We start from the raw sequence: 13,833 nt of genomic DNA on the forward strand, positions 1-13,833 counted from the left end.
TTTCAAATTACTTCATTCTCTCATTGTTTGCAGTTTGTGTTCAGTACTGTCCATGCCTGCGTCAACAGGTTGAGACATGATCGGACCTGGCACCCAGCCAAAGAGTCAACACAACTTGTCAAAACCACCTAGTTGTGGGTGATTGACAACTTTTGACGCATAACTTTAAACATATTTTCTTGGAAAATGTCATCCACTTTGGAAGAAAAAATAGAAGATTAGATTATTATTTAAATGGTGAAAGATTGCAGCTTGCTGTTGTGCAGAGGGACTTGGGAGTGGTATTGTTTATTATTTTCACTTGTACCGAGGTACAGTGAAAAACTTGTCTTGCATACCGATCGTACAGATCAATTCATTACACGGTGCATTGCGGTAGTACAGGGTAAAAACAATAACAGAATACAGAGTAAAGTGTCACAGCTACAGGGAAGTGCATTGCAGGTAGACAATAAGGTGCAAAGTCATAACAAGGTAGATTGTGAGGTCAAGAGTCCATCTCATCGTATAAGGGAACTGTTCAATAGTCTTATCACAGTGGGGTAGAAGCTGTCCTTAAGCCTGGTGGTATGTGCCCTCAGGCTCCTGTATCTTCTGCCTGATAGGAGGGAAGAAGAGGGCGTGCTGGTGTATGAATCGCAAAAGGTTGGTTTGCAGGTACAACAGGTTATCAAGGAGGCAAATGGAACGTTGGCCTTCATTGCTGGAGGGATTCAATTTAAGAGCAGGAAGGTTATGCTGCAACTGTACAGGGTGCTGGTGAGGCCGCACCTGGAGTACTGTGTGCAGTTCTGGTCTCCTTACTTGAGGAAAGATATACTGGCTTTGGAGGCAGTGCAGAGGAGGTTCACCAGGTTGATTCCGGAGATCAGGGTGTTAGCCTATGAGGAGAGATTGAGTCACCTGGGACTATACTTGCTGGAATTCAGAAGAATGAGAGGGGATCTTATAAAAACATAAAATTATGAAAGGGATAGATAAGATAGAGGCAGGAAGGTTGGTTCCACTGGTAGGTGAGAATAGAACTAAGGGACATGGCCCCAAGATTTGGGGGAGTAGATTTAGGACAGAGATGAGGAGAAACTGCTTTTTCCAGAGAGTAGTGAATCTGTGGAATTCTCCACCCAGGGAAGCAGTGGAGGCTACCCCATTAAGTATATTTAAGACACAGTTAGATAGATTTTTGCACAGTAGGGGAATTAAGGGTTATGGGGAAAGGGCAGGTAGGTGGAGCTGAGTCCACGGTCAGATCAGCCACGATCTTATTGAATGGTGGAGCAGGCTCGATGGGCCAGATGGCCTCCTCCTGCTCCTATTTCTTATGTTCTTATGTGGCAATTACTTGGGTTGTTTTGGAAAATCTATACCGTGTCATGGATTTTTCCACTCATGCCCATCAGAATTCTGATCTATCTGACTTGTCAACATTGGAATATGTTACAAAATTAGCAGAGTAAGAATTTCAGGGCATGAATCCAGTCTGGCATATGACAACAGGCTAATAGTGACGTACACTCTTAAATACACAATGAAAACCACAGAGAGCCATCACCAAACAGGATGAGGTGGATGTGAATGTTGGGGGGCAGGGCCTGATTTCATCAAATGTAGAAAGCTATAGATTCTCTTTGTATCAGTAACAAAAGTACTGGAGAATATCCAGTAAGTTAAACTTTATTAACAGAAACTGCAGAGAGTTGTGGGCACAGCTCAGCACATCGCGAATACCAGCCTCCCCTCCATGGACTCTGTCTATACCTCACTGCCTCGGTAAAGCAGCCAGCATAATCAAAGACCCCACCCATGCTGGACATTCTCTCTTCTCCCGCCTCCCATTGGGCAGAAGATACAAAATCTTGAAAGCACGTGCCACCAGGCTCAAGGACAGCTTCTATCCCGCAGTTATGACTATTGAACAGACCTCTTGTGCAATAAGACGGATTCTTGACCTCATAATCTACCTCATCATGGCCTTGCACCTTATTGTCTGCCTGCACTGCACTTTCTCTGTAACTGTAACACTATGTGCTGCATTCTGTTATTCTGTTATACCTCAATGCACTGATGTTTTAAAATGATCTGTATGGATGGCATGCAAAACAAAGTTTTTCACTGTACCTTGTTACATGTGACAATAATAAACCAATTACCAACAAGCTGGAGGAACTCAGCAGGTCGGGCAGTATCTATGGATATTGCCTGATCTGCTGCATAGAACCATAGAACCATAGAAAACTACAGCACAGAAAACAGGCCCTTCGGCGCTTCTAGTCTGTGCCGAAACATTCCTCTAGCTTGTTGAGTGTTACAGCATCTCCAGTCTCTCATGTCTCCAAAGTCCTTCATTAAACAATGAGACTTGCAGAAAGAGAGAGAGAGTGAGAAAGCATTTCTTTTCTAATGCCTTCTCCCAGACAGACAAGCTGATTCTCGCCTATTGAACGTTAACTGCGGAGCAATAAATAGAGAGTAGTTGGTCATGTGATACAATTCTTAAAGGGGTACACACTCATTATTACTTAAGTCATACATGCATGTTTCTCACAACATCCTGTTTTTTTTACCTCTACTATACCACACAGAAAACCATCCCAGATGATAAACACTTCAAAGCTCCTTGAGAACATTCATGCACTTACATCTCTTTGCCTCATGAAGGCTAGGAGGGGGAAATTATTTTGATTTGGGGTTTCCAGTAGAGACCTTCATTGGGAACATGGAAATGAAGGTGTTCAGTTTTCCAAACCATTATATTAGTGATGGGAAAATGATGTGAAGTTCCTCCTTCAGTTGTCCACACGTTTGGTGAATTCCCAGCAGAGAACCTGAACCAAAACCAGAAAATGATGGTGTTGTGTGAAATGGTTCTTTCAGGCTTAAAGGTGGATGGCTCTGGACACAATCTTTGGATTTTAAAAGTAGTTTAATCACAAAGGCAAACTCTGGAACAGAATGAATGGGAACAGATGCACACTCACACACGCAGGAGACCGCGAACGTGGGGGGGGATCACAATGAGGATGAGATACACACACAAACACACAATAAACCAGATACAGCTTCTCAGGGGATGAACACTTCAATGCCTGAATACCCTGGCCCAAACAAGCATTGGCTCTAACACTGCCTGGAATCTGACTAAGACACTCCCAAACCACATGGTAGTGCACACTCTTACCAGTGGTCTCTGCAGCGTTGTTTCACTACTCCTGGGGCAGTCAAAAAGAGGAAGGGCTAGGGGATTGCAACCCTTTTTACAGTGCTAGGAAGCTGGGTGGAGGCTCACTGAGTGATTTAAATGGGCCAATGGTTTGGGGTTCAAGGACAAAGCTGCCTGCCACAGCCAATGGTCAGGCAAGTTCAGAGACAAAAGGTATTCTCACACCTGAGGGGTGGGTGGAGCCGCACTTTGATTGACAGTGGTATCACTTCCGATCCGAGGAACAATGCCATCCTCTGACCAGCGGCAGTCAGTGTCGTTACTGTCACGTGACAGCCATGTGTTTTCTCACTACAGATAGAAACTCTCAGTGAAAAGAGAAATGGTTAAACGTTTTGTGTCTGGGATCCATTGTCAGAACTGGGAAAGGGAGAAATACAAGTTATTTTTCAGTAGGAGAGAAGGTGGGGGAGAGATGTGTAGAACAAAGGAGACGCCTCTGACAGGTGGAGTCCAAATAGTTTAATTGAGGGAGTTACCGGCACATTAGCTTCCTTTGTCTGCATAATGTTGTAAATGGGGAGGCTGTGGGAGGAGGGGTCTAGTGAGAATGCTGCGCCCCGCAAACGCCATTAACAGCCTTTGACGGCCAGCAAAGCTTGGTGTCAGGGCTCTAATGGTTGTAATTGATTTTAATAGTTTTTAAATGTCTCTAACATCGATGTGATAAATAGATGCTGCCTGAACCAAACCAAATATCTGGCATTTTTCTGTTTTTGTTTCAAATACTAACATCACTAATATACCATTACACTTACATAGATGTCCAGAGGACGACTGCCGGAAGGTACCCAGTGCTTCCAGGTTAACAAAATATAGCTCCTGTTATAATGCAGGAAACAGAACAGCCACCTTGCACATGGCAGAGCTTCATAAGCAACAGAGGCAGCAGAGACACAAGAGCCTGAAGGTGCTGGAGTCTGGACAATCTGCTGGAGGAACTCAACAGGTCAAGCAGCATCTGTGATCAATCCTGATGCAGGGTTTCGACCTGAAACATTGACAATTCCTCCTCCCCCCACAGATGCTGCCCGACCTATTCAAACTAGAATCAATGTTCATGATGTTGGTTTAACATCTCATCTGAAAGGCTGTACCTGCAACAATGCTGCACCCCCTCAGTACTGCACTGAAATGCCAGCCTGGATTTAGTGAGGAACTCTCTGGTACAGGACTTTTTTTTCTCTCTCTCTTCTTACCTTTGACCCAGCGGACCCGGTGGATCTGCTCTCCCCTCCTCCCCCGCCCTGCCTATCACTATCTCTTACCTGCATCTACCTATCGCCACCCTGTGCCCACCCCACCTCCCCTTTTTTGTCCACCTATCACTGCTCTGCTTTTCCCTCCTATATATCGGGCTTCCCTTTTTCTCATCTTCAGTCCTGAAGAAGGGTCCTGACCTGAAACGTTGACAGCCTGCTTTTCTCCACAGATGCTGCCTGGCCTGCTGAGTTCCTCCAGCATCATTGCGTTTCTCATCTAGATTCCGGCATCTGCAGTCCTTTGTTTCTCTAGTTAAACCAAGTCTCCATCAGCTCTTGAATGGAACTCAAAGATCGCGTGGTACGGTGGCGACAAAAACAAGGAGAAACTCTTAAGATAATAAGATATCTTTATTAGTCACATGTACATCGAAACACACAGTGAAATACATCTTTTGCATAGAGTGTTCTGGGGGCAGCTCGCAAGTGTCGCCACACTCCTGGTGCCAACATAATATGTCCACAACTTCCTAACCTGTACGTCTTTGGAATGTGGGAAGAAACCAGAGCACCCGGAGGAAGCCCACGCAGACACGGGGAGAACGTACAAACTCCTTACAGACAGTGGCCGGAATTGAACCCGAGTCGCTGGCATTGTAAAGCATTATGCTAGCCTCTACACTACCATCCTGGTCAATATATACCCAACTACAAACACCATAGGTAACAGATCACTTTCTCCTTGTTCAACAAACAAAGAGAGACTTGGTATAACATCTCATCTGAAAGGCTGTACCTGCAACACTGCTGCAACCCTTAGTACTGCACTGAAATGCCAGCCTGGATTTAATGAGGAACTCTCTGGTACAGGTCTTGAACTGACTCGGAGGCAGAAGTGAATGACAGCTAAATGAAAGGTAACTCAAGTCCCAGAACAATTTCATTGCAGCCTGGGTGGCTTCAATGTAACAAGTGTGTACTACTGTATGAGTTAACAAAATCAATGGTTTGTCATTGTCATGAAATGCTTTTTCAGTTTATCCTGTTCAGTTTTGTGGCTGTTACACTAAATAATTGTACTGCAGCATATTTTAAACCCTGTGTCTGCGTGGGTTTCAACCGGGTGCTCCGGTTTCCTCCCACATTCCAAAGATGTACGGGTTAGGAAGTTGTGGGCATGCTATGTTGGCACTGGAAGCGTGGCGACACTTGCGGGCTGCCCCCAGCACATTCTTAGCAACGCAAAAAGACATATTTCACTGTGTGTTTCGATGTACATGTGACTAATAAATAAATATCTTATCTTATTATTTGGCTCCATGGATACACAACCATTCTAATACTGTTAGCTGTATCCGAGAGTCTTATCGATATATGCCACATCTCGTAAAGAAGAAGGAAATGCATCTACCAATTAAACCAGTACCACCCTCGACATGGCAGATTGCAGCAAGAATTCGACCCATTTCCACAATTCAGTTTGCAAATGTAAGTGTAATCGATTAAAGGAAAGTTTAATCCACAGGACATTAGTTCATAATGCTTGAATCTCCAGGAATGTCAGTGATAAGCTGATTTGAAGCTCTTCTAGCTGACAGTGTGCAACAGTTAGTTATTGATGGATTTTTACAACCTTAATAAGTGATTGAACTCTGGTGTCAGGCAGGTGCATTCTGTAACAGGTGTGTGATAAACACCTGCTGCTGCCAAATGGGTGAGAGGTGATACTACAATGGAGTGTAGTTCACTCAGGCTCTGCTACTGGTACACTCCTGGTAAGAAGAGAGAAGCTTGTGCATCAGTAGTTATATCCACCAAAGCACATGATACAGCTATTCTAATAGCTAGTCTTGAAGATGAAAGTGACTCAGAAATGTTCATAATCTTGACAGTAAACATGTCTAAAGATGCAGAGTAACAGTCAGCAGGACCAATGAGTTATGAGATAAGATAAGATATCTTTATTAGTCACATGTACATCGAAACATACAGTGAAATACATCTTTTGCATAGAGTTTTCTGGGGGCAGTCCGCAAGTGTCGCCACGCTTCCGGCGCCAACATAGCACGCCCACAACTTCCTAACCCGTACGTTTTTGGAATGTGGGAGGAAACTGGAGCGCCCGGAGGAAACCTACACAGACACGGGGAGAACGTACAAACTCCTTACAGACAGCGGCAGGAATTGAACCTGAGTCGCTGGTTCTGTAATAACGTTACGCTAACCACTACTCTGACCTCACAATCTACCTTGTTGTGACCTTGCACCTTATTGCACTGCACTTTCCCTGTAGCTGTGACACTTTACTCTGTACTGTATTGTTTTTACTACATCAATGCACTCTTAAAGTTCAGTTCCGCAAGCCATAAGGTGAAAGCCACAAGCCATAAGCATGTTGTGCTTTGTGCACAAAGCTGCACAAAATGACAGCTTTGTGCATGGCCATTGCAATTGCATTTTTGGCACTGGTTCGCCACTCCCTTCTTCCCGTCTGCAGGTCTCCAAGGCCGATCGTTATACAGGGGCGCACAGCTCCCGCAGTGCTCACCCATCGTGTTGTGCTCACAGATACACCTGCCATGGATCATGGTCTGCGTGTTGTCCTGCTCTGGTGTGAAGCCCTCGGCTGGCTCACATTGCTCAGCGTGGCCATTGCAGAAGCAGCTGCCCATCGCGATAAAGTCATGGACTGCATAATGCGCAAACGTCTGTGGTTTGAGGCCGGTCGCACGTGTCATGCAGGGACACGGCTGGCGCTTGAGCATTCGTATACGGATGTTGGTGACTTTCAACATTTCTTGAGCTTGAAGGCTGTATGGGTCCTGCACAGAGTGCGGCGGAGAGAGGGCACGGAATATAACCTCTCCTCGGGTACAAGGGAATGGATCAGAATATCTGGACGTACAAACTGCCCCAAGCCAGTGGAGGTCATCCGGCAGCCCAAAGGTGTCACTGCAGTTCCGGGCAAAATACTTATATGGTTTCCAGGTCAAACCAAAGTCTTGAGATCTCTCCAGGACCATCGCAGCAGGCCGGGGGGACTTGAAGATCATGATGAGGTGCGTGAAGTAGAATTGGGTCTCCAGGTCCAACTGGATGGTTTCCCTGTGACTCCCCTGAGCTGACTGCCACCAGGTGCTGGGAAAGCGGAACGAGGAGTCGGTCATGGCGGCGGGCCGGTGGGAGTGGCGGCGGCTCCGGCCGGCGCTACACTTGCCGCATTCGGTGGCGGCCTCGCAGCCCGGGCCGGCGTAGGAGCAGAAGAGCTCGGCGGAGTGGTTGCTGCAGGTGGAGGTGGTCTTCAGCTGCCTGGCTATCACCAGGTTGCCCAGGCGGGGGTTGCAGGCTCCAGACTGACAGTGCCGCCTCACCCCGGGCAAGTCTGACGGTCCGGCAGCCACGGGCTCGCAGCCCAGGGACAGGAGCACGGAGACGGCCAGCCATAGCCGGCCCATCCTGGGTCCCAGCGGAGGCCCGTGCCCCGCCGCAGTCACGGACAGTCGGCGGCTCAGCCTCTGTTCAGCATCTCCTAAACCTTTTTGATTTTTAATTGCCTGAAAGCAAGCATTGGGCCCAGCTTCCTTCTTTTTCTTCAAAAGGGCACAATTTGATATCACGTGGCCAGGTTTCCTACAGTAATAACAAGTACGCTCAACAGGTTTCTCCAGCCCTGGCTTCTTTTCATCTTTTCCTTTCTGATTACCTCCCAATTTAATCTCCGGTTTACCTGGATTGTCTTTGTAACTCTTTTGAAAGGTTTTAGGTTGTCCCCATTTGGATTTATGGGTTAAAGCATAATCATCTGCCAACCTAGCAGTTTCTTGTAAAGTTTCCACTGCCTTTTCATTTAAATATGTTGTTAATTCAGCTGGAACACATCTTTTAAAGTCTTCCACCAGTATCAATTCTGTCAATTTATCATAATCCCCATCTACATTTTTAGCCAGGCACCATCGTTCAAAACATATTCTCTTTCCATTGGCAAATTCCATATAAGTCTGATCTGCAGATTTCCTCAAGTCTCTGAATTTTTGTCTATAAGCCTCAGGAACCAATTCATAGGCCTTCAAAATAGCTTGTTTTACCTTGGTATAATCAGCTGCATCCTCAGCAGACAAAGCAGAATAAGCTTTTTGAGCTTTACCTTTAATCACACTCTGTACCATAAGAGCCCATCCTTTCCTTGGCCAGTTTGAACTCACAGCAACCTTTTCAAAATGTTGGAAATACTGATCAACCTGATCTTCTTCAAAAGGAGGGACTAATCGAACCTCCCTGCTGGCTGAAAAACCATCATCAGAATCAGATTCCGAACTCCTACGCTTCATTTGTAACTCATGCTGCCTCTTTTTCTCCTCGTTATCCAGCTCCATCCTCTTCATTGCTAGATCAGCCTCTATCTTCATCTGAGTTATCTTTTGTTCGGCCTCTAATTTCTCTCTTTCGGCCTCTATCTTTAACTGAGTTTGCTCTCGTTCAGCCTCTATCTTTGCCAGCTGCACCTGTGCCTCAGAAATTGCTATTTCACTGCCAGGAAACTGTTTTAACACTTCCTTCTCAAACACCTTCTTTTCCACATAATGGCCAGCTATCAGTCTCTGAATATCTGCCTTTCTCATAGACTGCTTTACTTCTGTAAGGTTTAGCCTTGTAGCAATCTTTATCAGATCATCCTTTTTCGCCACCTCCAATCCCTTTTGGGTTGGTGACTCCAAAAATGCCTTAATATCCATTGCTGCTGGTTTCCACACACACAAGCCAATTAAAAAGAATTTATCAGACCTCCCTCAAAAATCTTTGGATTGAATCCCGAACAAATCTCGGCAATCTGGGGAACGATCCCAGATGACACTCGTTAATCTTTGGATTGGATCCCATACGAATCTCGTTAACCTTGGGAACTATCCCGGACGACACTCGTTAACCTTGGGAACTATCCCGGACGAGCCCCCAATTTTGTCACAAACCAGCAACAAAAGAAACACACTGAGCATGATTCAGTGTTAAAAACTATTTTATTAATCACTACTTATGATAATACGTAAAATAAAAGTAAAAAAAAATGTTAGTATGTTAGAATTCAAGAATGTTAAACCTCGAACGTTAACCCCAAAACTAAACTCTTCGTGTGTGTGTGTGACAAAGTCCAAAACTCCCAGTTCCTGAATGGTTCTTAAAGTTCAGTTCCGCAAGCCATAAGGTGAAACATGAGCAAGGGCTTCTTCAACAACCACCGTTGTCTGAAGATAAGATGTAGATGTAGAAAAACATAGAGAGAGTACATACGAAATCCAAATGTTCCACGATGGAACCCAAACGACACTTCAGTGTTTACTCGGTAGTGACTTCCTCACCCCGAAAAGCATCCGAACCGTGGTCGTCCACACACAAATACCTGTTTCCTTCTACAGGTCAGCAACAAAGTGAACTCCACCGGATTACTTCCAACTTCCATACATGGATTTCAGTGGCAAACACAGTTATTGTTTCTCATCCATCGATAGAGAAAACAAGCAGGCTGGTGTCTCTCTCCCTTCTCTCTCTCTCTTTCTTCTTCTTCTTCTTCTCCAACAACGTCATTACGTCCTTTATCTTCTATTGACGTAAGCACGCCCCACACACACATACACACACACTCTCTATCTTAAAGGGACTTTCACTGAGTCCATAACAACTAACTCAATGTAACTGCACTGTGTAATGAATTGACCTGTACGATCGGTATGCAAGACAAGTTTATTGGCTTATTATTGTCACGTGGCAATAATAAACCAATACAATACAATACAAAGGAAAGTAGGAAGAACTAGGAAGTTATAGTCAAAGTGGTAAAATATATAATCCATGAGTGACAGAGAATGAACGACATCATTCTGCACCTTGTGTACTGCATCTGGTCTGGTAACAGAAAACAAGAGAAGTGTTCATGCCTGGGATGGGCGTAGTGAAGGTGGGGGCAGCTTTAATGTGGGTGACCATCTGTGTTTGGCTGCAGGATTGGGGGGGGGGGGGGGGGGCGGGGGGGAAGGGACTGAAATCCTGGACAAATGTGAGCTCTTGGGGAGACTAGCTCCAGTTCAGAAAGTTAGACTGTGATGGAGCAATCCCCTTGGCAAAGATGGCTTGTTGGATCAGAGATGTTAAGTTGTGATGACGTTGATGTGCTCTTTGTGTTTAACACTGGGTCCAGGAGGTCCTTGAACTCACTAAAGGATGCAAGGCAGAAAAACATCAACAACTGAAGGGGCTGGGCCATGACTAATGTCCCAATAGACATGGAGCATGTCCAGCTGCTTCCCAACTTGCCTGTATGTTCATTCACTAAGCATGCTGAGGTTTCACTTGCATACTTGTCCGATGTTGTCTCTACACGGGGCATAGAACGGGACAGCTCAGGAATAGGGCCTTTGGCTCACAGTGTCTGTGCTGATGCCAAATTCAACTAAATCTCTTCTGTCTGCACATGATCCATATTCCTCCATTTCCTGCATGTTCCTTTGTCTGTCTAAAAGCCTCTTGAAAGCCACTATTGTATCTGCCTCCACCACCACCCCTGGCAGCACATTCCAGGCACCCACCGCTCTCTGTGTAAAAAACATGCTCCACATATCTCCTTTAAACCTTCCCCCCCTCACCTTAAATCCATGTCCTCTAGTACTTGACAGTTCTACCCTGCGAGAAAGACTCTGTCTACTCTATGCCTCTCATAATTTTATAAACTTCTATCAGGTCTTCCCTCAGCCTCTGATGCTCCAGAGAAAACAACCCAAGTCTGTCCAACCCTAAAGCTCATACCCTCTAATCCAGGCAGCATCCTGGGTTAAGCTAGAAAAACAAAGGACTGCAGATGCTGGAATCTAGATAAAAAACACGATGATGCTGGAGGAACTCAGCAGGACAGGCAGCATCCGTGGAGAAAAGCAGGTGGTCAACGCTTTGGGTCAGGACCCTTCTTCAGGACTGAAGATAGGAAAAGTCCTGAAGAAGGGTCCTGACCCAAAGCGTTGACCGCCTGCTCTTCTCCACGGATGCTGCCTGGCCTGCTGAGTTCCTCTAGCATCATGATGTTTTTCATTCAGCATCCCGGTAAACCTCTTCTGTGCCCTTTCCAAATCTTCCATGTCCTTCCTGTAATGGGGTGATCAGAATTGCACACAATACTCCAAGTGTGGCCTAATCAAAATTTTGCAAAGCTGCGGTATAGATGTTTCAGAGCTTTGGAGGTCCTCGAAGATCTAACCTATCAAATCAACATGAGTGCCCTTAACTCCATGTCACTTGGATCTAGCATGAGGCTGAGATATCCACAGCAGTAGCAGAAGCTCCTGAAGCTTTTGCATGGGTTTGTTGGATGAGTGGCAACAGTGAACCTTGCAGTGATGAGGGCCTAGTGTGTGCACAGTGTGTACCCCTGACAGCACTTGGTTTGCATTACCTTCCACTTTCTCCTCATTCCAGTCAGCGCCACACAACTGAAATGGCTGTGTGTCAAGAAGCAGGAGTCAGTTAAAAGTGGTGCAAATGAGTAATATTTACACAGCTTAGCTTAACTTTCTAACCATGTGTAACACTTGTTCTGACTTGAATCATTACCCTTCCTGCTCCTCCCACGAGCTGCAACCTTTGGTTCAGCAGAGGGGGTGACAGGCTGCTTCAGTTGCTGCTCTAACTAGTGAAGCTGAGATGTGTGAGACTCCCCACCAAGGAGTGGTACATGTCAAGCTCGCCCATCCAGGATGGGGGGGGGAGCTGGTGGCGGGCCACAGAAGAGAGCTTGGAGTGGTGTTCCCATTACCAAATCCTCTTTCGCCTTCACCCCCAGCATGTACCAACCACCCTTCCTTACGGACAATGAGATGGAGGGTGAATTAATGTCCAGTGTGATGCTGAATGGCCAGGAAAAGGCTGCCAGTCACCCTGTCCAAGGTGCCGTTCATTGTCTACCGTCCACTGGTGAGCTGCTGCCATTGCGACATTAGATGGTCCCGACAGCTGGCCGTTCTTGAAAGCACCATTGCATAGCTCTGGGGTCTAGTGGACTCTTCCACTCACTGTGCAGTAGTGAACTTTGCTTCTGTGACACCTGGCTGCACATCCCCTACTCATTGCTGCTACCCCAGGAGTTTCCGCTTTATCCACAGTGCCTGAGATGCAGCACGCAGCCAAGCAGAGCTGGCAATGACGTGTCCTCCTGCTCCCCACTGCTGCCCCTGTCTTTCTCTCTCCTCCCCCCTCCCATTGGAATTGGAGTCGGTTTATTACTGTCACATGTAGCAAGGTACAGGGAAAAACTTGTCTTGCTTCCTTCAAGGGATCATCCTTCAAGAGGGTGAACCCTCGCAAGGTGTCAGGTTCTGACGGTGTACCTGGCAGGGTACTGAAAATCCATGCCAACCAACTGACTGGAATGTTCAAGGACATCTTCAACCTCTCACTGCTGCCGTCAGAGGTTCCCACCTGCTTCAAAAGGGCATTATTCATACCGGTGTCCAAGAAGAGCAGGGTGAGCTGCCTTAATGATTATCGCCTAGTAGCACTCACATCTACTGTGATGAAGGGCTTTGAGAGGTTGGTCATGGCTAGAATTAACTCCTGCCTGAGCAAGGACCTGGACCTGATGCAGCTTACCTACTGCCACAACAGTTCTACGGTGGATGCAACGTCACTGGCTCCCTACTTGGCTTTGGAGCACCTAGACAACAGCAATACATACGTCAGGCTGCTGTTTAGTCCCAGTCAGCTGGATGTTGCCACACTACCTGTCCTTCATGGGAAAGTTCTTCCAGACCAACACCTTTGACCACAAATCCATCAGGCAGTGGTCAGCACGGAACATCCTGCAGACACTGGAGGGGAAGAACTCGACGGATACTGTGGGACGGTTCCCTGAGCAGACTGTCCAGACCATCTGGCAGAATGCCTCCTTGCCAGAACTCACCCACAAGCACCAAGACCTCACTTGGCTGGCAGTGAGAGGGGATCTCCCAGTCAGATCCTTCCTGTATGGTCGGAACCTCAGTCCCAGCGCGCGCTGCCCCCGGGAGGACTGCGCTGGGGGCGAGACGGTCGCCCACCACTTTGCGGGCTGTGGGTTTGCGAGGAGGGTGTGGCGAAAGATGCAAGGGTCCTTGTAATGTTTCATCCCCAGCAGCTGTGTAACAGAGGATTCTCTGACCTACAGGTTGTTCCCGGGACACACACGGACACGGACATCAATTGCTGCTGGGAGGTCATCACCTCAGTGAAAGGTGCCCTTTCGTCTGCTCGAAACTTGTTGGTCTCCCAGCACTGCGGATGTCTGTAAGGGAAAGCTGCCGACGGGCACATTCCAGGCTGCAGGAGTACGTGCTGAGGGACACACTGAAGCTGGGTGCAGCCAACGCAAGGGCTTGTTGGGGAAGGACTACAGTT

General features: G+C 46.8%; 1 protein-coding gene across 1 annotated transcript in view; it reads right to left on the reverse strand.

Annotated features, from left to right (window-relative positions):
* LOC127583239 (netrin-4-like) overlaps nucleotides 1-7,937 on the reverse strand; it is a 31,783-nt gene extending 23,846 nt beyond the window's left edge. Inside the window, exon 1 of the mRNA XM_052039008.1 lies at nucleotides 6,833-7,937. Coding sequence (XP_051894968.1) covers nucleotides 6,833-7,877 — 1,045 coding nt within the window. The 5' untranslated portion in view covers nucleotides 7,878-7,937. The remainder of the gene's footprint in view (nucleotides 1-6,832) is intronic.
* Between the last annotated feature and the right edge of the window lie 5,896 nt (nucleotides 7,938-13,833).

This window comes from Pristis pectinata, chromosome 26, assembly GCF_009764475.1.
Source record: "Pristis pectinata isolate sPriPec2 chromosome 26, sPriPec2.1.pri, whole genome shotgun sequence".
In the NCBI taxonomy this organism is placed as follows: domain Eukaryota; kingdom Metazoa; phylum Chordata; class Chondrichthyes; order Rhinopristiformes; family Pristidae; genus Pristis; species Pristis pectinata.